Source organism: Armigeres subalbatus, chromosome 1, assembly GCF_024139115.2.
Source record: "Armigeres subalbatus isolate Guangzhou_Male chromosome 1, GZ_Asu_2, whole genome shotgun sequence".
Taxonomy (NCBI): Eukaryota; Metazoa; Arthropoda; class Insecta; order Diptera; family Culicidae; genus Armigeres; species Armigeres subalbatus.
In genome coordinates, this window is record NC_085139.1 from 309023637 (window position 1) to 309050781 (window position 27145).

Below are 27145 nucleotides of genomic sequence, written 5' to 3' on the forward strand. Positions count from 1 at the left end.
GTTCCCCCAAACACACGCGACATGACAGTCGCGACGCGATTCTATCGCTTAGCGACAGCGATTCTGTCGCCGTTGGTATGGAAGCGTAAATAGAGTATTGCCTGCAGCGACCCAACGATAGAATCGCGGCGACTAGTTGTCGCCGTCGCGGCGATGAAATCGCTTAGGTTTGGGGGAGCCTTAAAAAAACAATTCTCGCTTAACTTTTCAAATGGACCTAAGTAACATTTTTTCGTGAATTAATTTGAATAGCGAAATCTACAGAACAACATGAAAGCTATTGATTGCTGTATTCAAATTAATTCATGAAAAAATGTTATGAATAGGAAACCCAGCAAAGATGGGACAGATATGCGATTCACGGCAGTATAGCCTCCCGAATCAGTTCTATATCATGACAGCTAACGAAAAAAGTCTTTCACGGTACGCTACATATCGTACATGATAGTGAGAGACTTCTTCATTCTATTTTGGATTCAATCCCTGAGTATGATGGCAGCAATCGGGTTGAATAATTTGTGATTAGGTTTCTTCCAGTTCTAAATCTAAGAAAGACATCTTCTTCTGTAATGTCACTTATATAATTTGTCATGATTTTCAAATATTTTGTTTGTTACTCATCATCTCAAAATATTCTAAAGATGAATGTGGGTGTGTATTAAATGCCATATTTCTTTGTAACGGTTTGTGAAATTCGTTTTACTTTTCAAATCTTTCTTTGCCTTGCTTCGTCGTCAGTTTCCGGTTGTTTCCGGGGGTTTTGTTGCTAATTAGGGCTACTGCTCCTCCGGGTAGTGGATCTGGCCCAAATCTCGACAAAGGTTGTTGTTCGTAAATGCCGTGTTGTAGTTGAACGAGCCGTAGCCAGGTGCGTATTGAGTGTATGCCGTGGGGAAGATCAGTTCAGGATTGGCCGCTGAATGTGGAAATATGAGCAAAGATTAATAATTTTGAGCTTGCGATAATTGCGACTCGTGATCGACTCACCTGCAAACTGATCCGTGTTCTGCAGGAAGGCCGAATAGTTGGACGAGCAGGCAATGTGCGGATTGAGCACGGCTGCTTCCGTCGGCTCGCCGGTACTATATCCGGCGGCCGCCTCGTAGCTCGTCGTTGGGAAGCTCTGGTTTTGATTTTGGGAAATGTTGTTATTCATGTCGCTGAGGAATTCGATCGATTGCGCCATCGGGGAGGCTTCGGTTCTCTTGAGGCCGCCACTGCTGCCTCCTAAGGAAGCGGCGGCCGCCGCCGCTGCTGCGGCTGCTGCAGAGGAGGCGGCTATCATTTCGCTGGTTAGGATCTTTTCGTATCCGCCTGGGACTTTGGTGAGCTCGGTTGGGTGCGGATGGTGTTGCTGCTGCTTGCGGGCGGACGTGTCGTCTTCAATGATCACCCCCACCGATAGGGCGTCTTCCGCTCGATGGTATTTGTGTGGTTTCTCACCTGAAAATTTATCAAAACTTAGTCAAGTAAATCTCAGTCAAGGACTAAATACAGCCCACGAACCTCTGATGGTAAAGCTCGATTGATTATCGGAGTTGTCTTCGCTGGACATTGCCATTGAACTAACAAAATCTACGCCACCGGTGAAGAGATCGCTTTTGTCCTGATCATGCTGTTTCATGTGTTCATAGTCAGATATATCTTTGGTGTCCTAAAATCCGAAAAATATACAAGTTAGTGGAAACAAAATATTCGACTATCGGGTGAAAATTGGTTCAAATTACTGAATGATGCCATCCGTGTGGATTTAGAACCTTATCACGTTTGATACTTCCCAAAAGACCAGATCGTAAGTCTGTAAGAAAATTATGATTATAAATTAAATATTCGCCTGGTATATTCAAATAAAACTAACCTGGATCTTCTTTGATTTTGCGCCGTTTAGAGCTCGTCCCGGAAAGTGATTTCTGAGACAAGCCGAGTAATCCGTTAATAGAATACGAAGCCGAAGGACCAACGCTGTCGGCTGATTGCGATTGAGAACTTTTCATCATTCCCTCCGAGTCGGACATCGATTGGTTCATGCATTCCTGGGCGGCCGATTGCGACTGAGACTGGGACGGTGGGGCTTGCTGTTGCTGCTGCTGGCTTCCACCACTTTGACGAGAAACACCACGCGGGGCACTTTCCTGCATGCTGGAGTCAATGCGCGAGCTGTACTTGGCTTTCTCGGCGGCTTTATTGCGAACGATTCTGGAAGGAGGAATGGAGGTCAATAAGGGGTGGTTTCGATCAATTATAAGCCCATTTTCTTACCTGTTGATCGACGAAACGCTGGGAACGTTGTCATGAACACAGATACCGTCCGCCAGCAGTTTGTCGCGAATTTCCCAAGCGAACATGGTCGGATTCTGCAGCTTATAGGCGGCTATCGCATCGACCACCGGCGGCGTCGCCACTTTCGGTTTCGATCCACCGATAACACCCGCCTTGAAGCTTCCCGTTTCGTAATATCTGGAAGATGTGTAGTGTTAGTCATATCAAACATCCGGGATGGATCGCGAACCAACCTCGACAGAATCTTCGAGACGCAACCATGGCTGACGCGCAGTTGGCGGGAAATATCGCACGGACGGATGCCGTTGTGGGCGAGCTCGACGATTCGCTGCCGCACCAGGTCCGGCAGGGGGCGCCCATTCACGAAAACTCCACCCAGCTGGTTGACTCCACCGTGGCCTATTGGTGTACGCGCGTACGTGAAGTTTTTTTTTAGGAAGGCCAAGAGAGAAAATAAACAAACGAAAATCGCACGCCGGCAGCAACGGGGAAGAAAGTTCGATTAGTCTCGGTTCGACCCAGAAAGGTTGGAATAAATTTTTGGAGTTAATTTAAATTAAGATAAAGGTAAATGCAAGCGAACATATAGGTAATCTGGAGAACACATTAGTAGAAAATAAAAGGCATATAATGTAACGGCTTTTCCTTGTGGGAAGAAACAGAATAATTAAAGAAAAACATATTCATGTATGTAAATTGGGGTGCCGGTGGCTAGAAGAAAACGAGGAAAAAAAGGTTCAAAATGTTAATCATAACGAAATATACATACAAACAAAGGCGCAATAGACAAGATGTTTGCATTTACAAACAGGAGCCCTTTCATGGTTTGTATGTATTTAGACAAAACTATGTTACGACGACAGCGGCGGATCGGTCGGTGTGGCCACATAAGCAATACAAAAGTGAAACACACGTTCCCATCGCCATCGGTCGGTCGTTCGGTGATCATAAATTATATCGAAATAAAAGAAACAAAAACTGCTGAAAAAGTTCAACAGGAAGAGTTCAAAAATTATTAAAGGGGGATTTAAATGCGAGGGATCGACCTGACGACGGTGGCACCCACAGGCGGCGGTGATCGCGCAGTAGTCGTGGTGAACATAACAACAACGGATGGGAAGGTCACCGCCACCTTTGATCGTTTGTCGTTCACCTTCTCACGTTGGGCCATCGGCGGCTCGCAGGTCCATTTCAATACGCTCCTGCTGACAGCCAGCAGGGTCAGTAAGGAAACGAAAAAAAATGCTGTTTCCCCTGTTTTTCTTTTGTCAAATTATTCATAGTGTGGAATGTAATTTGGTGTCGTTTCTGTGAAAAAGTCTTTGCTGAAGTTCGATCTACATTCAACGGACGCCTGGTGTAGGTATTTATCATACACGGACTTGGATAATGACGATGATGATTGCTACCATAAGCGTCTGAAGATGTAAATGAGAATTGAATTTATAAAAGAATCGATGACCCGCTTTCGGCTAAACGTACTTTATAAAAATAAAGCATAACATTTTTATTTGGCAGATATGGGGAGGTCGCTCTGCGTAGTTGGCGACACGCTCGCCTTATGAGCGGATGGTCATGGGTTCGATTCCCAGCCCCTCCACCAGAAACCTTGTCAGTCGCCAGATGCGCAGCCCATACGATGGCGTTTTGGAGAACGCGCCTTACCGTCTAGACCTGTGCGCTGCTGCCGCCGTCAAAAATGGATCGGCGTGCCGCCGTATGAAAATTGACCACACCGCCGAGTAATTTTTTACCACGCCGATGGCCATTGAGCATTAGGGTTTCGTACATTTTTTCAAAGCTACATTTTTTACACACTTTCAGCCAAGTTCATATACTCATCTACTTCCAAGTAAATATGCAGAATTTATTCTCATTTCCTATGAAGTCTTGCTACAACTAGCATGGAAATAATTTATAGCTCAAAAAAACGGTAAAAAACGTTGTGGGAAAATGTGTTTATAAGGCCAACTGATTAATGGTTTAACGTTAAGATTGTTTCTTCTCTTCTTAAAAATGTATCTAATATTCAATATTTCAGAAAATATATGCATAAAGAAACATTAGGAATCAGAGGAATTCTTTCTAAAACACCTTAGAATTTTTTTTTTAGCATTCCTATGGTATTTTGATCTGAATGGAGGTGATTTTTTTTAATTTATCATGAATTTCCTTTGAAAATTTAAGTTTTCTATCCTAGAATTTTTTCAATGGCATTTTCAGGATTTTGTCGAAAATCCTGGTGGAATTTCTGGCAGAGGAAATTGAAGAGCAATTTGTGGAAGAACTTTCGGAGAAATTTGTAAACAAACTACCACAGTAAAGCCAGCAATATTTTCCGAAAAAAAAAACCCAGAGGAATTCTTGAAGAAAGCTCCCGAGGAAATTTAGGAGAATTTTTCGGAGAAAGTTCTGGAAGAACCTTCGGAGGAATTTCTGATCAAACTAACAGAAAAATTCTTGGACGAACTTCCGAAGGTACTCCTCTGGAATAACTTCCAGAAGAATATCTAGAGGAAGTTCCCGGGTAATTCCAGGAAGATTTCTGGTAGGAATTCCTGAAGAAATATCTGGAAGAACTTTTTGGGGATTTCATGGCGGGGTTTCAGGACAAACTTTCGGAGGAATTTCCAGATGATCTTTCGGTGGGATTTCTGAACCAACTTTTGGAGGAATTCCTGGAGGAACTTTTGGTACAACATCTAAAATAATTCCTGAGTGAAGTTCTCGAAGAATTCCGGAAAGATTTTTTGTAGGAATTGTAGGAGGGCTCCTGAACGAACTTTCGGAGGAAATCTTGGAATAACTTTTGGAACTACATTCTAAATAATTCATGGAATTCCAGGAGGGCTCCCGGAGGAATTCTAGAAAGAGCTTCTGGAGGAATTCCTGTAGGAACTTCCGGAAAAATTTCTGAACGAACTTTCGGAGGAATTTCTTAATGGCCTTTCTGAGGAATTTCTAAACAAATTTCCGTAGGAACTGCCGGAAGAAATCCCGAAGGAATTCCCGGATAAACATCCAGAGAAATTCTCGAAAGAACTTTCGAAGGAGTTCCTGGGAAAACTTCCGGAGGAATTCCTGAAAGAACTTCTGAAGGATTATTCAGAAGAATTCGTGGAGGAACTTCTTGAGTAATACCTGGAGGAACTTCCGGAGGAATTCCCGGAGGTATGAAAATCTCTATAATGTATAATAATTTGAAGATATGGAAAATCAATAAATACAAAAATTACTGTGGGGATAATTTTTCAAATTACTTCAATTGTTTGTCCAATAGGCACTTCCGGATGAAATGCTGGAGGAACTTCCAAGGAATTCTCGGAGGAACTTCCAGAGGAATTCCCGGAGTAATTTCCGGGAGAACTTCCGGAGGAATTCCCGGAGGAATATCCGGCGGAATTCCCGGAGGAACATCAAGAAGAACTTCCGGAGAAACTTGCGGAGCAATTCTCCGAAGAATTCCCGGGGGATCTACTGGAGGAATTCCCGAAATCACTTTTGGAGGAATTCTCGGAGAAACTTCCGGAGGAATTCCCGGAGAAACTTCAGGAGGTATTCACGTAGAAACTTCCAGAGGAATTCCCGAAGGAACTTCCGAAGGGATTCCCTGAGGAACTTCCGAAGGAATTTCCGGAGGAATTTCCGGAGGATCTTTTGAAGGAATTCCTGGGGAATCTTCAGAAGGATTTCCCGGAGGAACTTCTGGGGGAATTCCCGGAGAAACTTCCGGAGGAATTCTCAGAGGAACTTCCGGAAGAATTCTCGGAAGAATTCCCGAAGGCACTTCTGGAGGAATTCCCGGAGGATTTCCCGGAGGAACTTCCGGAGGAATTCCCGGAGGAACTTCCGGAGGAGTTCCCGGAGGAACCTCCGGAGGAGTTCCCGGAGAAACTTCCGGAGGAATTCCCGGAGGAACTTCCGGAGGAATTCCCGGAGGAACTTCCGGAGGAATTCCCGGAGGAACTTCCGGAGGAATTCCCGGAGGAACTTCCGGAGGAATTCCCGGAGGAACTTCCGGAGGAATTCCCGGAGGAACTTCCGGAGGAATTCCCGGAGGAATTCCCGGAGGAATTTCCGGAGGAATTCCCGGAGGAACTTCCGGAGGAATTCCCGGAGGAACTTCCGGAGGAATTCCCGGAGGAACTTCCGGAGGAGTTCCGGGGGAACTTCCGGAGGAGTTCCGGGGGAACTTCCGGAGGAGTTCCGGGGGAACTTCCGGAGGAGTTCCGGAGGAACTTCCGGAGGAGTTCCCGGAGGAAGTTCCGGAGGAGTTCCCGGAGGAACTTCCGGAGGAGTTCTCGGAGGAACTTCCGGAGGAGTTCCCGGAGGAACTTCCGGAGGAGTTCCCGGAGGAACTTCCGGAGGAGTTCCCGGAGGAACTTCCGGAGGAGTTCCCGGAGGAACTTCCGGAGGAGCTCCCGGAGGAACTTCCGGAGGAGTTCCCGGAGGAACTTCCGGAGGAGTTCCCGGAGGAACTTCCGGAGGAGTTCCGGAGGAACTTCGGAGGAGTTCCCGGAGGCGCTTCCGGAGGAGTTCCCGGAGGAACTTCCGGCGGAGTTCCGCGAGGAACTTCCGGAGGAGTTCCCGGAGGAACTTCCGGAGGAGTTCCCGGAGGAACTTCCGGAGGGGTTCCCGGAGGAACTTCCGGAGGAGTTCCCGGAGGAACTTCCGGAGGAGTTCCCGGAGGAACTTCCGGAGGAGTTCCCGGAGGAACTTCCGGAGGAGTTCCCGGAGGAACTTCCGGAGGAGTTCCCGGAGGAACTTCCGGAGGAGTTCCCGGAGGAACTTCCGGAGGAGTTCCCGGAGGAACTTCCGGAGGAGTTCCCGAAGGAACTTCCGGAGGAGTTCCCGAAGGAACTTCCGGAGGAGTTCCCGAAGGAACTTCCGGAGGAGTTCCCGAAGGAACTTCCGGAGGAGTTCCCGAAGGAACTTCCGGAGGAGTTCCCGAAGGAACTTCCGGAGGAGTTCCCGAAGGAACTTCCAGAGGAGTTCCCGGAGGAACTTCCAGAGGAGTTCCCGGAGGAACTTCCAGAGGAGTTCCCGGTGGAACTTCCGGAGGAGTTCCCGGAGGAACTTCCGGAGGAGTTCCCGGAGGAACTTCCGGAGGAGTTCCCGGAGGAACTTCCGGAGGAGTTCCCGGAGGAACTTCCGGAGGAGTTCCCGGAGGAACTTCCGGAGGAGTTCCCGGAGGAACTTCCGGAGGAGTTCCTGGAGGAACTTCCGGAGGAGTTCCTGGAAGAACTTCCGGAGGAGTTCCTGGAGGAACTTCCGGAGGAGTTCCCGGAGGAACTTCCGGAGGAGTTCCCGGAGGAACTCCCGGAGGAACTTCCGGAGGAGTTCCCGGAGGAACTTCCGGAGGAGTTCCCGGAGGAACTTCCGGAGGAGTTCCCGGAGGAACTTCCGGAGGAGTTCCCGGAGGAACTTCCGGAGGAGTTCCCGGAGGAACTTCCGGAGGAGTTCCCGGAGGAACTTCCGGAGGAGTTCCCGGAGGAACTTCCGGAGGAGTTCCCGGAGGAACTTCCGGAGGAGTTCCCGGAGGAACTTCCGGAGGAGTTCCCGGAGGAACTTCCGGAGGAGTTCCCGGAGGAACTTCCGGAGGAGTTTCCGGAGGAGTTCCCGGAGGAACTTCCGGAGGAGTTCCTGGAGGAACTTCCGGAGGAGTTCCCGGAGGAACTTCCGGAGGAGTTCCCGGAGGAACTTCCGGAGGAGTTCCCGGAGGAACTTCCGGAGGAGTTCCCGGAGGAACTTCCGGAGGAGTTCCCGGAGGAACTTCCGGAGGAGTTCCCGGAGGAACTTCCGGAGGAGTTCCCGGAGGAACTTCCGGAGGAGTTCCCGGAGGAACTTCCGGAGGAGTTCTCCGGAGGAGTTCCCGGAGGAACTTCCGGAGGAACTTCCGGAGGAGTTCCCGGAGGAACTTCCGGAGGAGTTCCCGGAGGAACTTCCGGAGGAGTTCCCGGAGGAACTTCCGGAGGAGTTCCCGGAGGAACTTCCGGAGGAGTTCCCGGAGGAACTTCTGGAGGAGATCTCGGAGGAATTCCCGGAGGAGCTTCCGGAGGAATTCCCGGAGGAGCTTCCGAAGGAATTCCCGGAGGAGCTTCCGAAGGAATTCCCGGAGTAACTTGCGAGAGAACTTCTGGAGGAATTCCCGGAAGAACTTCTGGAGGAATTCCCGGAGGAACTTCCGGAGGAATTCCCGCAGGAACTTTCAAAGGAATTCCCAAAGGAACTTTTAAAGGAATTCCCGGAGAAGCTTCCAAAGGAATGCTCGGAGGAACTTCCGATGGAATTCCCGGAGGAATTTCCGAAGGAATTATCGGAGGAACTTCCGGATGATTTCCCGGAGGAACTTCCGGATGATTTCCCGGAGGAACTTCCGGAGGAATTCCCAGAGGAGCTTCCAGCTGAATTCCTGAAGAAACTTCCGGAAATACAGTTTTACGCGGAAAGATGCGTTTTGTACAAAAACTATATTTTTCAGAAAGACCCTGATTAATCCACCTAGCGGTAATGGTGCCTTTCTCGTGCATTATAAAAATAGTATTTTGGCCATTACTCTTGAGCCCATAGTCCGATCTGCCCAATTTTCAATAGGAAGCAATGGTAGAGTATCTTGCGTCGAATGCAATTTGTTGCGAGTAAATCGACTAAAGATATGTGCCTGAAAAATGAGACATTTTTTTACTCAATTTTTCTATAAAAAAGTGGTATTTTGGCCATAACTTCCGAGCCCATAGTCCGATCTGACCAATTTTCAATAGGAAACAATGGCAGAGTATCCTGCGTCGAATGCAACTTGTTGCGAGTAAATCGGTTAAGGATAAGTGCCTGAAAAATGAGTGACATTTTTTTTGGGTGGGTGCGCACAGACGATACACACACACACACACACATACACACAGACATCACCTCAATTCGTCGAGCTGAGTCGATCGGTATATAACACTATGGGTCTCCGGGCCTTCTATAAAAAGTTTGTTTTTGGAGCGATCATATAGCCTTTACCGTATACTTAGTATACGAGAAAGGCAAAATTGTTGTTCTACAAAATTTTTCGGAATAGTGAAGCCATCATTATGGTGCAATCAAAAATTGGGGCGGCTCATCATATAAGAACAATTAGAAAATATTTTATCATTTTCCGGAATACTGACATGAAATGTTTTACAAAGTTGTAGAACACAGAACTCAGCGCAGCATATTCCAATAATTTTTTGCTAAAAAAGCTTTTTCTGTAGCTCTTAAGTTGGCTTATTTAGAGCAATTTCACCTACTTGGATTAGGGTGTCCCTATAAAAAACAGTATTTTTGATCTATTTTTTTTGTTTTTGATTTTTCGGAAAAGTCGTCTTCGGGTGACTTTTAGAGCTCAAAAAAATGCAACTTTTGATGTATAAATATGCCCCATTTTTTTGCAGATCGATAGTTATAATCGGTTTTCTGTCAAAATTACATTTTCTAATAAGTTGATATTTATATAGAGGTGAGCCAGCCTAAGACTGAAAACCTCGCAAATGAAGACAAAAAAAGTTGATATCTCCGACTAGGGCAGACCAATAAAAAAAATGTTTACACGGCATTTGAAAAAAACAATTCATATTCTTTATTATGTCAAAATATTGGGGATATGTTATTTTTTTATCTCAAGTTTTTGCCAATTTCACTAAAGTCATATTTTTTCCAGGTGAATTGATATTACTCAACAACTGAAGAAGATGCAGACGATGTAATTATAGAAAAACACGCGTTTTGAAAAGCCCCAAAAGTATAAAAAGAAAAAGTGAAAAAAGAAGGTGACATTCGTGAAAAATAAAAAAATTAAATGAGCAGATCAAAAATATAAATAACACCCTAATCCTGGTAAGTACAATTGCTCTAAATCAGTGAGCTTAAGAGCTACAGAAAAAGTTTATACAGCAAAGTTTCGTAGCCAAGCAAATCCGTCTTCCGATTTGCCTTTTACCAACGAAAACAAGCGCAGAACACCGAAGGATAATTCGCATGTTGGAGACGAGCCAGCCTCGGGCTGAAAGTCTTCCTAATTAAGACAATAAAAAAATAAATAAATTCGCATGTTCACGCCTCAAAAACAGAACACTGAATGATCGTCGTTTATTTTCACCGTTCGAATAATCTAGAATTCTCTGTCAGCCTACTGAGATTGAATTTCAAATTTCTTCTCATTGGCAACTTAGTATGCTGGCATTTCAAATGCCTACTACGATTGAATTTCAAATTCGTTAGCATTTTTTCTATTATTGTCATTTTGAAGTATTTTAGTTCATTTAATTATTTTGATCATGTAATAAGAAATACGTTCCACTTCATCCATCAATGTAACTAACAAATGCAAACGCTTTTTTCAGACTCACTTTATTCCCCACAATATTCACCGTCTCTTCTCTTTCTTTTTCTCCGGTTAGCAAATTATTTGAAGCTGTAAATGCAAAAACATGGATTTAATTGTATTTTTTATTTCATACCGGCGCAGTTGTTTGTTTAATAATTGTTGACGAATAATTGCAATAAAATATTGTCACGTCGCCGCCAGCTAGAATGACTTTAAAATTTTCTATTCCTCCTACTTCCAGCACCGAGAGATTTTGCTTGTGTTACGATGACGCCAACTGGGAGGCGTACGATCATCTCTTATCACATTCACTGGGCATCCAAAGTTCTACTTTTTCGATCGCCCTCGCAACCATTCTTCAAAATAGTTGCCGGCCCGGCCGAAAAGCTCACCGCTGGTTGTTTGAAGAGACTAGGCGTGAAGTTAACGCCAGAAGAAAGGCCCTCCGATCACTAATAGAAGGTGTTTTTTGATTTCTTGTGGGGTATTCAATGTTAAGGTGCCTGGCTGAAAGAGGCAGCCAAAAACGTGCCTGAAATTAATCAACCAGGAATGGTACGGCCAGACTTTTCCAGAGTATTGGCGGAAGAGTTACGCTACTCCGATTCCAAAGAGTGTATACTCATGTCGAGAGCCGTCTAGTTTCCAACCGATATCGTTACCCTCCTGTACCTCAAAGATTGTAGAGAAGATGGTTAACCACCGTCTGCGTAAAGAGTTATGGAAGCATGGCAGATTTGGGTATCGACAACATGCTTTCTGACCAGGCATCGAAACTAGCTCAAACATTGCCGGCATAAAGGACGGTTATAGCTTGGAGGTAGGCCAACTTGCCTCTTGTCATAAATAAGTTACTAAAACCTATGCACGACTAAAACAAGTCCTATACAAGGAAGATCTGTAATTCTATCAAACTTTAGAAAATCGATGTTGAAGGAGCCAGTCTCCAAGATGTCCTTGAACCTCCAGAGAACAGGGCGAATATTGTTAACCGTTCAGCGGTTCAGCCGATTCAGTGAATGCCAAAAAAGAAGGCCTTCAACCTTACTAGCTTGCCCTGTCGTCATGGTGTCGTCCAGCTCATCAGTGTTTATCATTCTATTGGTGTCCTGTGGATAGGTTTAGGAATTTTATGTATCTAGATTACTCCTTGAGAAAGATCCATAAAGTACGTCACGCGAAAATTGGCGATTTTTGAACCCCCCCTCCCCCCTTCGTCACACTTTTCGTATTAACCTTCTTAAATTTTTGTATAACTCGTCACGCTGCTCGGGACCCCCCCCCTCCCCCCTAGGAGCATGATGTACTTTGTGGATGGCCTCTTGGTTGGGCTCCAAGGTTTGCCAGTGTAGAATTGGTCAAGCGCCAAAATTCACTTTCATAACGTTCACCGAAAAATTTTAATTTTTTTGATTAATTTGAGAAATCCCTTCGCCTTTTCTCAAGGTTCTTCCACATTTCCAGAGGGAGATTATGCACAGAAAATAGCTCCAAATTTGTACGGGAAGTCTTATTGATTTTAATTTTGAAGTTCCTTCAAACTTTCACGGAAAATCTTTTTCAAGAGTCTCTCGATCATTTTTGCCTTTCTCGTATACAAAGTATACGTAAAGGCTATATGTTCGCTCCAAAAACGAACTTTTTATAGGAGGCCCGGAGACCCATAGTGTTATATACCGATCGACTCAGCTCGACGAATTGGAGTGATGTCTGTGTGTGTGTGTATGTGTGTGTATGTGTGTGTGTATGTGTGTGTGTGCGCAAAAAGTCTAGCTCACTTTTTGGGCACTTATCCTCAACCGATTTGCTCGCAATAAGTTGCATTCGACGCAGAATCCTGTCCCATTGTCTCCTATTGAAAATTGACCCGATCAGACTATGGGCTTAGAAGTTATGGCCAAAATACTTTTTTTCATAAAAAAAGCACTTTAAAAAGTCTAGCTCATTTTTCGGGAACTTATTCTCAACCGATTTGCTCGCAACAAGTTGCATTCAACGCAGAATACTGTCCCATTGTTTCCTATTGGAAACTGACCCGATCGCACTATGGGCTTAGAAGTTATGGCCAAAATACTTTTTTTCATAAAAAAGCACATCAAAAAGTCTAGCTCACTTTTTGGGCACTTATTCTCAACCGATTTGCTCGCAACAAGTTGCATTCGACGCAGAATACTGTCTCACTTTTTTCTATTGAAAACTGACCCGATCGGACTATGGGCTTAGAAGTTATGGCCAAAATACTTTTTTTTTCATAAAAAAGCACATTAAAAAGTCTAGCTCACTTTTTGGGCACTTATTCTCAACCGATGTGCTCGCAACAAGTTGCATTCGATGCACAATCCTGTCCCATTGTTTCCTATTGAAAACTGACCCGATCGGACTATGGACTTAGAAGTTATGGCCAAAATACTTTTTTTTCATAAAAAAACACATAAAAAAGTCTATCTCTCTTTTTGGGCACTTATTCTCAACCGATTTGCTTGCAACAAATTGCATTCGACGCAGAATCCTGTTCAATTGTTTCCAATTGAAAACTGACCCGATCGCACTATGGGCTTAGAAGTTATGGCCAAAATATTTTTTTTCATACAAAAGCACATTAAAAAGTCTAGCTTACTTTTTGGACACTTATTCTCAACCGATTTGCTCGCAACAAGTTGCATTCGATGCAGAATCCTGTCCCATTGTTTCCTATTGAAAAATGACCCGATCGGACTATGGGCTTAGAAGTTATGGCCAAAAAAAAATCGTGTGAAAGCACATTAAAAAGTCTAGCTCACTTTTTGGGCACTTATTTTCAATTTGCTCGCAACAAGTTGCATTAGACGCAGAATCCTTTCCCATCTTATTGAAAATTGACCCGATCGGACTATGGGCTTGAAAGTTATGGCCAAAATACTTTTTTTCATAAAAAATCACATTAAAAAGTCTAGCTAACTTTTTGGGAATTTATTCTCAACCGATTTGCTCGCAATAAGTTGCATCCGACGCAGAATCCTGTCCCATTGTTTCCCATTGAAAATTGACCCGATCGCACTATGGGCTTAGAAGTTATGAGCAAAATTCTTTTTGCCATTCTTGTATACAAAGTATACTTAAAGGCTATATGTTTGCTCCAAAAACGAACTTTTTATAGGAGGCCCGTAGACTCATAGTGTTATATACCGATCGACTCAGCTCGACGAATTAAAGTGATGTCTGTGTGTGTATATGTGTGCGCAAAATAATCTCACTGATTTTTCAGGCACTTATCCTTAACCATTTCATTTCTTAGGCATTTATCCTCAACCGATTTGCTCGCAACAAGTTGCATTTGACGCGGAATCTTGTCCCATTGTTTCGTATCGAAAACCGGCCCAGTCGGACTATGGGCTTCGGAGTTATGGCCAGTTTTTACAAGAAAAATTCTTTTTCTCTATTTAGGCACTTACTCTCGGCCGCAACTCTCTCTCAACTCTCTCGCAACATTCGACGCAGAATCATGTCCCATTGTTTCCTATTAAAAATTGGCCGGATCGGACTATGGGCTCAGAAGTTATGGCCAAAATACTTTTTTCATACCAAAAGTGCGAAGAAATTACTCACTCACAAGAAACGAGAAAGGCACTATCACTGCTAGGTGGATTAATCTGGGTTTTTTTAAAGTTTTCTCGAAAACTTTTTTTTAAATTTTAATTTTTATTTGTTTCTACGAGAAATGCAAAAATCTGAATCGGGTTTGGAATGCTGCTTTAATGTCTGCTAGTAATCTCTACAACCGTAAAGTTCAGTGAAATGACCAATTTTCCTTCGATACTTGGTGATAGGCCCTTGATAACCAGCCCTCCCTTCCCACGCCTCCGAATATGACGACGACGACCATGATGACGGAAGGAAGCCCAACCGAAAAAAAGTTTCAGTTTTTTTTCCACCTCACTCAAGTGACTATAAAACGCATCACATCGAACCGAGCTTCCTCTTTTGTGGTGTGTGGTTATTGTTGTTGTTGCTGTTGTTGCAATTGCGGGGCGAACAACAACAATCGAATCGAAGAAGGCTACAATTTTAGTTCATCGTCGTCTACAGCGGCGGCGATGATCACGCGGGGATAGAAGTAACAAAGCGAGCGACAATAACCTCGTCCCGTCTCCTCGCGAGACGGGGACGATTCGGCGGTGGTGACGACGACGACGACGCCAGCAACGGTTGCTTAGTAGCTTAGCGCGCTCAAAGCCTACCTGGTCCGTTCCTTGGCGCGAGGGCGAGGCGCGGAGGTGGGATGATGAGCACGCGGCATGTTTCGTATATTTTCATGAATTACGCCAGTAAATGCCTAATAACACACATGTAGCCAATTATACATTCGTGTGTTGTTATTGAGGTTCGGTTTGGGATGGTATTTGTGCGAGATCGGTGCAAAGATAGGAGCAGCTTTTCCTTGTTTTATATACATGCCGAGGCATGTAGACTGGATGGCCACCGCTAACAAAAAGTCGATCGTTTGCACGGGATGAGTCGCCGCAGCTTGGAGACGAAGCAACAGGTTTTTTTTTCGGGCGATCATTCTTAGGGGTGGTCAGTGATGATATTCTATCTAGACCCTTCTGTTAGGATGGTAGAAAAGGTGCAGAAACGTGTTTTATGGCAGGTCAATGTTATTTTAATAAGCTCTTCGGAAAAGAAATATTGGCATTCCGATCATAGATCAGAAAAAGCCTAACAGTATTCTTCTCTCGTAATGAAAACTACAAAAAATCAATATTCATTCCATAATACTAAGCTTTTAATCTGAAAATCTTTTCATTATCTCTTCTACAAAAGGTTTCAAAATTTCTTCCAGTTTTTCCTAAAATAAATTACTATTCAAGTCACCAGAGCAAATTTTCTCAACAACACTTAGGGAGAGCTCCCACAGCGTCGGGCACCTCCAAATATCTAACACTTCTCAAAACTTCCCTTGAAGAGGTCCCTCCATCATCTTAAGTAGTACAAAAGAAAGCTATGAAAATGCTCTGTATTTGCATGAAATATCAGATTCCCATGTTGTAAACTTTGTACAAAATTTGAAATTCAACAAAAATGCCAAATTTGTTCATGTGGAGATGGTCTTTTACCATATTCTCAATAACGATCATGATTTGTTAGATATATAATGGAACTGTGGTGCAAAATCAATTTCTGTTTTCGGTTGCTGTTGCCTGGGTCCGGACAGTTACACCTGTTTTGTAAAACTTACTTCAATTCAATTGTTTCATCTTGCTTAGGTATCAGAAAGCCACAGAAATAAGCAGAAACAAAAATTGAAGACGTCATTGAAAAGGTGTGAATTTGGAGTATGATGTAATAAATTTAGCTGGAGAGTTAAATAGGCTCTACCAACACATTTTAATATCTACAAGTTAACATAATCCGATTAATAGGAGAGTGTTTCGTTAAATGGCTTATGTGTCTGGCACTGGGGGATCTTCCCCTACATTTTAAATTACCTATTAGTCCTTTATGAGTTCTCGCTGGATGAATTCTGTTACTAATAATTCGTCAATAAATGTCCGGTACTGGATAACTTTTAGAGCAATCCTTTATGATGAAATTTAGTTGGAGTTGAGTTTCTGTATTAAAATTGAAAAGTGATATTAAAAGTAAACAGCTGTGCCATCAGGAAATATCTAAAAATATTGTTGTACTCAGTGACGGTAAATGTTATTTCGTTGTCATGGGACTAATCTGCTTTTAATTTTTTTCACAAGTTATTTACAATTATGTTTTTATTCAAACATGTAACCCTTAAGGAACCCTGTAACTTTTTTTAACGGGTAATTTCTTTAAATCTGATATTGGCGACTTGAGAGCCGAATCAGTGTCAAATGACATAAATGTCATGACATTCCGTGACATTTTTCTAATTGCGCTCTTATGGCTAACACTTTGTATTTAGAACAATGATCTGATTGACAAAGTTCTAGGATCCTTCAAGCATTACATGTTAATTAAACATCCGAATTGTAAATAACTACTGAATTTGTTTTATTAAATTATTAATAACAACCATCATTTGTACAACTTGTACTGCTAAGGTTTTTTTTCTCTAAAATATGTATGATTTATTGAGGGCCATCAACATTGACAGTGTAACACTAATATAGTGGCAAATCCACCTCGGTGGTTCGTTAGCATCATATGCAAAGGCGAGTTCTCTGTGTCGGCTGCATAATTCCTTTGTATCAAAATGAACAGGGTTTAGGTACAGTTATTGTCTGATGTGTTGAATTTGATAATCATCTACGTCTAAACTGACATATTCAATGGAAGATGCACTATTTAGTAATTTGGATGTAGTTAAATGACAGAATCGGGGAATGACTTACTTATTATGAGATCATACAAATTGGAAAGAACCAAAGACAACAAGACCACACAGAAAAAGTATTATAATGAAGGTAAAACGAAATGCATAGCGTATAAATCGATATGCACTAGACTTGTGCGCCGATTGAAATTTTACAGGCGGCAGCGTCACGCCGATGATGATCGACGGCGGCGTGGGTCGGCGTGAACTAAGTTCAAGCGTCAAAACTTCTCCGGAATTTCTTCAGCAGTACCTCAACGAGTTCCTCAGGTATTTCTTTTCATTTCTGCTGTTGAGATTTCGGTGATTTATTTTAAGTGGATGTCATTCGAAAGTTCTTCCATGATTTCATCCAGAAATTCCTCCATGATATCGTCCGAAAGTTCCTTCGGGATGTCGTCCGGAAGTTCCTCCAGATTTTTGTCCGGAATTTCCTCCAGGAAAGTTCCTCCACAACTTCGTCCGGAAGTTCCTCCAGATTTTTGTCCGGAATTTCCTCTAGGAAAGTTCCTCCACAACTTCGTCCGGAAGTTCCTCCACGAATTCCTCTGAAAGTTCATCCAGGAATTCCTCCGGAAGTTCGTCCAGGATTTCATGCGGGACTTCCTCCACGATATCACCTGGAAGTTCATTTAGGATTGAGACCGGAAGCTCCAACAGATGTCGTCTGGAAGTTCCCAAAGATGTCAACCGGAAGTCCCTCCAGGACATCGTCCGGAAATTCCTCCAAGATTTGGTGTGGAAATTCCGGGAGTACCTCCAGGATTTCGTTCGGTAGTTCCTCCATGATTTCGTCCGGAAGTTTCTCCAGGATTTCGGCCGAAAGATCTTCAAGAAATTCGTCCGGAAGTTCCTCCATGATTACGTTCGAAAGATCATCCAGGATGTCATCCGGAAGTTCCTACAGGATTTCTTCCGGAAGTTCCTTCAGGATTTCGTCCGAAAGTTCCTCTAGGATTTCGTGCGGTAGTTCCTCCACGATTTCGTGTGAAAGTTCCTCCAGGAATTTCTTCGGAAATTCCAGAATTCCTACAAAATTTCCATCGAAGTTTCTCCCTTCTCAACCTGGGGTACATGTACCCCTAGGGGTACCTTCGCCGAACCCAGGGGGTACCTCGAACGAAATGCTCAATGGCGGATGAATTACAACTTATTGATAAAGTTTTGACAATTTTGTATTTTTTTTATTTCTAAACTTTGTCTTGTACATAATATGCATGGTGATCAGTAAGTCATGGCCTATTGAATCCTGACCTCCACAACCAGTACAATGGATGAAGGGCTGTGAGACAAAACATCAAAAGGGCAATGCCTCGAATGAACAAATTTTGAAAAGTTTCTATGCAATCTACCAGGCCAAAACAAAATGAAATCTAGATTTTTATTTTTTTTTTTTAAACTTTATTAGTGTGTTAATGAAATCTAGAGTCTACAGATTTGAAAGCCTCCATTTGAAAGACATGAAGGCTTTTCCCCGAAAAGCTCAGTTGCTTCGTTGCAAGAGAATTGGAAGCATCCTTCCACGCTTCTCGGAAGCCTCCTTTCAAGTGTCCCGGAAGCCTCATTTTAAGAGGTTCAAAAACTTTCTTTTAAGAGGCCCGGAAGCCAAGGCCCGAAAGTCTCCTTTCAAGAGGCTTAAAAGCCTCCTTTCAACAGGCTTGAAAGCCTTCATTTTAAAAGGCTCGGACGACTCTTTTGAAAAGGCTCAGAAGCTTCCTTTTGAGTGGTTCGCAAGCCTCCATCTAGGAGGCTCGGATTTTTTCCTTCAAGAAACTTGGAAGCGTACACTCAAGATACTCCAATGCCTAATTTTAAGTGACTAAAAACCCACCATTTGAGAGGCTCGAAAGGCTCAAAAGTATTTTTTGAAATACTCTGAAGCCTCCTTTCAGGGGGCTCAAAAATCGCCATTCAATAGGCTCGGAAGACTCTTTCCAAGAGGCTTGGAAATCTCCTTTCAAGAACTCGAAAACGTCCCATCAAGATGCTCGGAATTCTTTTTTTAAGAAGCTTGGATGCGTATTTTCAAGAGGCTCAGATGCGTCCTTTCAAGATACTCAGAACCCTCCTTTCGAGTGACTCGGAAGCCTTCCATAAAATGGCTCGTAAGGTCTTTCAAGAAGCTCGGAAGCCTCCTTTCAAGAGGCTCGGAAGCCTTTTTCAAGAGGTTCGGAAGCCTCCTGTCAAGAGGTGTGGAAGCTACCTTTCAAGAGGCTTGGAAGCCTCTTTTTAAAAGGCTCGGAATCCTCCTTTCAAAAGGCTAGCATTTTTCACGGAAGCCTCCTTTCATCAGGAAGCCTCCATTCATCAGGCTCTGAAGGCTTCTTTCAAGAGGCGCGGAAGCCTCCTTTTAAGAAGCGCGGAAGCCACCTTTTAAGAGGCTCGGAGGCCTTTTTTGAAGAGGCTCGAAAGCCTTTTTTCAAGAGGCTCGAAAGCCTCCTTTCAAGAGGCTCGGAAGCCTCCTTTGAAAAGGCTCGACAGCCTCCTTTGAAAAGGCTCGACAGCCTCCTTTCAAGAGGCTTGAAAGCCTCCTTTCAAGAGGCTTGAAAGCCTCCTTTCAAGAGGCTTGAAAGCCTCCTTTCAAGAGGCTTGAAAGCCTCCTTTTAAGAGGCCTGAAAGCCTCCTTCAAGAGGCCTGAAAGCCTCCTTTCAAGAGGCCTGAAAGCCTCCTTTCAAGAGGCTCAGCCTCCTTTCAAGAGGCCTGAAAGCCTCCTTTCAAGAGGCCTGAAAGCCTCCTTCAAGAGGCCTGAAAGCCTCCTTTCAAGAGGCCTGAAAGCCTCCTTTCAAGAGGCCTGAAAGCCTCCTTCAAGAGGCCTGAAAGCCTCCTTTCAAGAGGCCTGAAAGCCTCCTTCAAGAGGCCTGAAAGCCTCCTTCAAGAGGCCTGAAAGCCTCCTTCAAGAGGCCTGAAAGCCTCCTTTCAAGAGGCCTGAAAGCCTCCTTTCAAGAGGCCTCAAGCCTCCTTTCAAGAGGCCTGAAAGCCTCCTTCAAGAGGCCTGGAAAGCCTCCTTTCAAGAGGCCTGAAAGCCTCCTTTCAAGAGGCCTGGAAAGCCTCCTTTCAAGAGGCCTGAAAGCCTCCTTTAAGAGGCCTGAAAGCCTCCTTCAAGAGGCCTGAAAGCCTCCTTTCAAGAGGCCTGAAAGCCTCCTTCAAGAGGCCTGAAAGCCTCCTTTCAAGAGGCCTCGAGCCTCCTTTCAAGAGGCCTGTGCCTCCTTCAAGAGGCCTGAAAGCCTCCTTTCAAGAGGCCTGAAAGCCTCCTTCAAGAGGCCTGGAAAGCCTCCTGTCAAGAGGCCTGAAAGCCTCCTTTCAAAAGGCCTGAAAGCCTCCTTCAAGAGGCCTGAAAGCCTCCTTTCAAGAGGCCTGAATGCCTCCTTTCAAGAGGCCTGAAAGCCTCCTTTCAAGAAGCCTGAAAGCCTCCTTTCAAGAAGCCTGAAAGCCTCCTTTCAAGAGGCCTGAAAGCCTCTTTCAAGAGGCCTGAAAGCCTCCTTTCAAGAGGCCTGAAAGCCTCCTTTCAAGAGGCCTGAAAGTCTCCTTTCAAGAGGCCTGAAAGCCTCCTTTCAAGAGGCTCGAAAGCCTCCTTCAAGAGGCCTGAAAGCCTCCTTTCAAGAGGCCTGAAAGCCTCCTTTCAAGAGGCCTGAAAGCCTCCTTCAAGAGGCCTGAAAGCCTCCTTTCAAGAGGCCTGAAAGCCTCCTTCAAGAGGCTCGAAAGCCTCCTTTCAAGAGGCTCGAAAGCCTCCTTTCAAGAGGCTCGAAAGCCTCCTTTCAAGAGGCTCGAAAGCCTCCTTTCAAGAGGCTCGAAAGCCTCCTTTCAAGAGGCTCGAAAGCCTCCTTTCAAGAGGCTCGAAAGCCTCCTTTCAAGAGGCTCATTTCAAGAGGCTCAGAAGCCTACTTTCAAGACGCTCGGAAGCCTGCCTTGATGGGTTTTAGAAGCCTTTTTTCGAGAGGCTCGGAACCCTCTCTTCGAAGGGCTCGTAATTCTTTTTTCAAGCAGCTCAGAGGCTTCCTTTCAAGATGCTCGGACGGATGCTTAACTGGCTTGAAAGCCACCTTTCAAGAGATTCGGAAGTTTATCTCCAAGAGGCTTGGAAGGTTCTCTCGGAAGAGGCGCGGAATCCTACTTCCAAAAGGCTCGGAAGCCTCCTTGCAACATGCTTGGAAGCCTTTAATAGTCACAACAGTCCATACAGTCAGTCCCTCGATGTAAGAACTTAATTTTAATTGGGATGTTAAAAAAAAATGAAAATTTCAGACAAGTTTATGGAGAGCCATATATTCCGTTAGTTTTCAGGTCCATTTTTCTTATACTTGAAGAGTTACGATTATTTTCATTTACAGCAAATAAATCATAGGGGGTACCTCAATTAATGCAAAAGTTCGAAGGGGTACCTCTCAAGAAAAAGGTTGAGAACCGCTGGAATAGAACATAGAATTGACAGCACAACTCCCACAACTCCCTTAATCCAGCTGTTTCCCAAAACATTCCTCCAAGAAGCCCCAGGAGAATAGTTTTTAAAATTCTTCAGTAATTCCTTCATAAATTCCTTTCGAATGCACACGGAAGTTCCTCTGGAATTATATACAGGTCGAACTCGATTATTCGGAGTATCGATTTTTTTTAAATCTGATAATCGAATCACTAGGAAAAAAAATAAATCTGCAATTAAATATGAAAAACTTATGTTTTATTTTATTTAGAGTGGTGTAGTCTGAAATTATTCGGGAAAAAAACCCTGACAGTTTCAGTGACTTTCTGGTGTATTAGCCAATTTTTAATATGAAATAATAATACACGATTCCCATTCGAATGCAACTTGTTGGTTGAGAATAGGTGCCGAAAAATAACTAGACTATGCGCTTTTTGAACGAAATATAGTGTTTTGATCGTTATTTCTGAACCCAATATTTGATATAGTCAATTTTCAACAGAAAGCAATGAAACTTTCGAGTCAATTGTCCGAGCCATCCCATTTTCAATAGGAAACAATGCTAAGTGTTGGTACGATACGACACGCTTTGAATAAAGAACTGACCGAGAGCTTCACTGACATTAATACGCATTGGTTCTTAATCCCACCTTCCTCGCGTGGGATAGGACGGTAAGAGCAGTTAAGACAGCTATGGAGTCCATCAATCAGTTCCGAGCGCCATCAGAAGAGGTTTTCCAGATGTGATACGGAGTCAATGGTCAACTGAAGATCACTGATTTACGTGCCTCTGGAGACCTCTGACCAGGAAGCCTTAACCAAACCAAACCATTTCATCCTTCACAGCTCAAATGGAGTCAAGCAACCGGAGAAAATGCCTGCTACAGAAGGCGAAGCCTTGCGTAACGGATGGAACTTGTGTCGATATATACTGGATCAATTCAGAGGTGAATAAGGGAATATCTGCCGTACCAAATGGCACGAAGAGGTGAAACCTATTGAAGTAGGAGATCTGGTGTTCATCGTAGGCGGATCAACAAGAAATCAATGGCCTCGTGGCAAGGTGTTAAATGTCATCCCAGGAAGTGATGGACGCATCCGACAGGTAGACTTTCAGACCAACACAGGGGTTCTACGGCGCCCAGTAGCAAATTTCGCGATACTGTACTTCCGGTGAGTAATCCTGCTGGACCACAGCAGTATTACGAAGAGGGAAATGTTGCGGGAGGCGTTACGACCGTTGCCGAAATTCTTCACAGGGATGCTGGAGATCTGACGGATAGCCAGTCTAAAATCGATTGGCCGGCTATCCGTCAGATCTCCAGCATCCCTGTGAAGAATTTCAGCAACGGTCTTAACGCCTCCCACAACAATAAGGCTCCCCCAGATCTAATTGATTTCTTCGTCGCAATGGCGACAACTAGTCGCCGCGATTCTATCGTTGGGTCGCTGCAGACAATATTCCAGTTACGCTTCCACTCAAATAGCGACAGAATCGCATTCGCCAAGCGATAGAATCCCGTCGTGATTGTTCGGTCACGTGTGTTTAAGGGATCCTTAATAAGATTTTCCAAATTGGATAAGGATAAGTGCCAAAAAATGGATTAGATTTCATGAACTCAAACACATAAACAGCACCCCAACTTGCCGACCATGGACGATCGGTATATACAAATATGGATCTCTGAGTCATCTAAAGTATCTTTGGTTTCAGAGCGAACATATAGCCTTTCGGTACACTTCGTGTCCGGACTTCGGACTTCCACGGAAAAATTCTTGAAGCGAGAAGTTTGTGGACATGTTCTAGATGAAATAATTGATTAATGGAAATGGCAACCGAACAATGCGCAACGATTCACGACATGGACAAATGGACTCATGGTGAGATTGAGCAGCAACGACAACAACAATGAATAATGGAAAAATTTAAAAATAGGGTTTCTTACCCCATTCCCGGCCTAACATGCATGCGACTGCATTATTTAATTGATATTTATGACAGGAAGCAACTTTTCCTAAATTTCGTGTGCCGTACAATACTGCAATGGGGTTCACTTCTGCTTAAAAATAGCTTTTCTTGGTAAACATCGTTTGAAAAAGCTTTTATTTGATTTAAATCAACGAGGTCCAGCACTAATTTCAGTCATAGCGATTTCATTTCCGGCCCACTTCCAAACCGGTTCCCGGCCTAAGCAAAATTTCGCTCAATCTCTCAACACCTTACTCTCATTCTCTCTCGACGGCAGAAAATGCGACGTAAACAAAAATAAGCACGTTCAACGCCGACAAGATGCCAGATGGTATTATTTATAATAATTTTTATTTGGTTGAAAAGATATATTCACTCATCCAAATTACTTCCAAAAGCTTAAAAACTATATTTTTGTCACTTTTTGAAACCGAGAGAATTACAAATAACATGATACGGTCAACTAATTAGATAGTTTTCCTATGAACGTTGAAGGGTTTTGTTCATACTAAAAAAGACTTCTGGCCTTCTGGCAGCACGGTGCGGCTAGAAGTTCTTAGGCCGAGGTGAATTTTTGTTCGGTTTGAGGATACATTTTTAAATGTATTCTAATATGGTTATATTAGTTCTAGTGAAACAATCAAATAGAAAAGATTGAAGTGCGTGAGTGCGTGAATTATTGTGTGGTGATAAACAGCTTCCAGAAATGATTGTATAAGGAACTGTGACGATTTTCAGGTAGGTGTTTACATGAAAATACCGTTTTGTAAAAGTGGAAAGATTCACTCCGGCTCAGTGGTGTAGCAACGGAGAGTGATTGTTCGGAATGCACATTTTTATTTTCTATAATTGGACCAATTAGGAGTGAAATAAATGGTTGAAAAATATTGAGTATTGTGCGAAATAAATGGGAGACTTTTTCAAAATTATCAACCATAAACCTACGGCTTCCAAAAAGTGTAAATCCTTAGTTTTATGTGCAGTGAGCCGGGAATCGGGTCCATAGGCCCAAGTAGTGATTTACCCTAGATTCTGTTTGGATTCTGGCAGCAGAATACCACAGTAGATCCCGGCACAGTAGAGGTTAAGTAACACAAAGCGCCTACCAAATAAAGAAAGGAATAAAAAAAAGAAAACCCGTATTTCAGTCCTTCCCATTCCAGCTACGTTCATGTTTATTCAAATAATCATATTTTCTATGAATATAACAGTAATATATTCATACGAATTTTTGAATTTAATATACAAGCCTATAGTCAAATTCCAATAAACCCAGGTTTTTTTTTACACGGTTTGGTTTTAGTCGTTTAAGACCTTCAGCGTCAATGAAACAATGAGTTAACCCCACGAAAAAATTCACAAAAAATCAAAGAAAATTCAGGTGGTATTTAAAAAGCTGTGAAAGTTCGGATTAACCGAGAAATTAATGAACTCCAACCGCGTAAAAAAAAACCCTTTTTAAAACCCCTCCCACAACCTAGATACGTCGCATATTGTTAAAATATTCATATTGTTTATTATATTATTGAAACTTAAAAAAATAAATACAAAAAATTCGAAGAAAAAAAAATACTCCGGATAATCGAGTCTCCGGATAATCGAGTCCGACTGTATTTGAAGTTCTCTCGACAATCCCCACTGAAACATTTACAGTAGTTCCTTTCGAAAGTTCCCTAATTTTATTCTTGGTACTTCCATCTAAATCTTGCCCCTGGAAATTCTTGTACAAATACTCCTGCCTTCTCTTCCTCGAATTTCTCCAGGAGTTTCCGCGGATATTACTTCTAGAATACTTTCATAGATTTTTCCATAGTTTCTCCAATAAGTTGCTTCGGAAATTTGTTTTGAAATTCTTCAGAAATTAAGGAATTATAATTATACTCCAAAAAAATTCCTAGCAGCTGCTCCCGAATATTCCTCCAGAAGAAATTCACGATGGATTTATTAGATTTCAAGAATCAAATCCATCCTGAAGTATATTATCAGTATTGGTAAGGTTTACATCTAAATAATAATTCATAGGTCAAGCCCGGTGTTCCTGTCTTTAGTGTTTATTATCAATTGATTCCAAAATCTGAAAAGTTATCGCCGACGACAACTCGCCTACTTTTCACACCTGAGAAGCTATCAAATGATAATTCCAATCATTATCGTGTGGGAACGAAACAGCACAAACCTTACAGAATAGTTCCCAAAATATCAGAATACCCTTCTACAAGTTTTCTGGAATTTTGATCATTTTTTTCAAAAAAAAAAACACCCACACACATCGAGAGCTCTGCCAAAAATTTCCAAAAGAATTGTATTTGTTACGGCTACTGGGAATCAAACCCATCCACCTTCTTAAAGGTCTTGCTAAGAAAAGCCACCAGGCCAAAAATGTTGTGGCTGATTAAATCGATACCCATGTGGACGACAATCGTCTCAGTAGAGATTCCTTAACCTCAATCCACCTGTTCAACGAATTTATATTAGCAAAATTCTTCTTCTTATTGGCATTACATCTCCACACTGGGACAGTGTTCATTAAGCACTTCCACAGATATTAACTGCGAGGTTTCTAAGCCAAATTACCATTTTTCAATTCGTATATCATGAGGCTAACACGATGATACTTTTATGCCCAGGGAAGTCGAGACAATTTCCAATCCGAAAATTGCCTAGACCGGCACCAGGAATCGAACCCAGCCACTCTCAGCATGGTCTTGCTTTGTAGTTACGCGTCTTACCGCATGGCTAAGAGCAAAATTATTGCGCGGAAATGTATGAAATAAGTAGATTATGATTAACTTAATCGACTTTGGTATTTTACTTTTCGTTTAGCCCAGTCAAAATGTAATAAAAATCTATTTTTGTGTCGTTGAACAGTTAAAACGTGAGGTTACGAGGCGCCACTGAGTCGTATGGCCGAAAATATCACATGACTGAAAATATCAAACTTGTCATTTGGCTGAATAGGTCATTTAGTGGAAAATGCCGTTTGATCGAAATGGTCGTTTGGAGAAAGAGTCATTTCTGGCAGGAGAGTGGGTTCTAACTTTTTATTCTTCGTTTAGAGAGCGAACAATAGCACATAAACCTGAGCATGCTAGTGAGAGCAAGTCTAATACCAGGCACAGAGCCTTCTAAAGAAACGTGAAGTGGCCAAAAGGGGCATCATCTATTTGTTTGGTACCGCATTACCGCATGAAACTTTGCTGTGGCAAAAGCTGCGTGACGCAATCAACAATGATCTACAAGCGACTTGTGTGATTCATGGCCGTGCTGTTAGCGACGTTACTGGTCTAGTCACATGTGCTATGTAGTGTGTGTTCGATTCTCGCCCCGGTAAGGAGGAAATTCTTCGTGGCCAAACAATTCTCCACTGTTCCACTGGATGTTATGTGTCCTGTTCGTTGTCTCTCATGCTAGGTGTTATGCAGCGTACACACCAGTCAAGCAGTTTGACGAACATTGACTCCGGCTCTAAGAAAAAGCTTCGGTTGCTGCTTTGTTTGAACGTGTGTGAAGTTGTTCGAACAACCATTTGACAGTTGGCGGCTCAGTTGGAAAAAAATAAAACGGTTTGATTTTGGTTTGAGTTGTCGGGGGCGGAGTCAAGGTTCGCCGAACATGTTTGAGCATTTGTAGTGAAGTTGCACAAACTCCCATATATTTTTTGATGGTTGGTGCTCAAGCTGGCGCTTCGTCGTTCGTGTGTAATATTGTTGGTCGAAAAAAATTTTTGTTCGTGCCGTTGTTGGTAAAACTTGATGAATGTTTGAACAAACGAGAGGTGGAGTCAATGTTGGTCAAATTGCTTGA

At 43.2% G+C, this 27145-nt stretch overlaps 1 protein-coding gene across 1 annotated transcript in view; it reads right to left on the minus strand.

The window, feature by feature from the left end:
* Window positions 1–559: 559 nt before the first annotated feature.
* Window positions 560–27145, minus strand: part of LOC134207901 (paired box protein Pax-9) — a 65786-nt gene continuing 39200 nt past the window's right edge. Inside the window, exons 3-9 of the mRNA XM_062683940.1 lie at window positions 2514–2679; window positions 2260–2457; window positions 1859–2196; window positions 1728–1798; window positions 1507–1654; window positions 988–1443; window positions 560–916 (exon numbers count right to left, since the gene is read on the minus strand). Coding sequence (XP_062539924.1) covers window positions 777–916; window positions 988–1443; window positions 1507–1654; window positions 1728–1798; window positions 1859–2196; window positions 2260–2457; window positions 2514–2679 — 1517 coding nt within the window. The 3' untranslated portion in view covers window positions 560–776. The remainder of the gene's footprint in view (window positions 917–987; window positions 1444–1506; window positions 1655–1727; window positions 1799–1858; window positions 2197–2259; window positions 2458–2513; window positions 2680–27145) is intronic.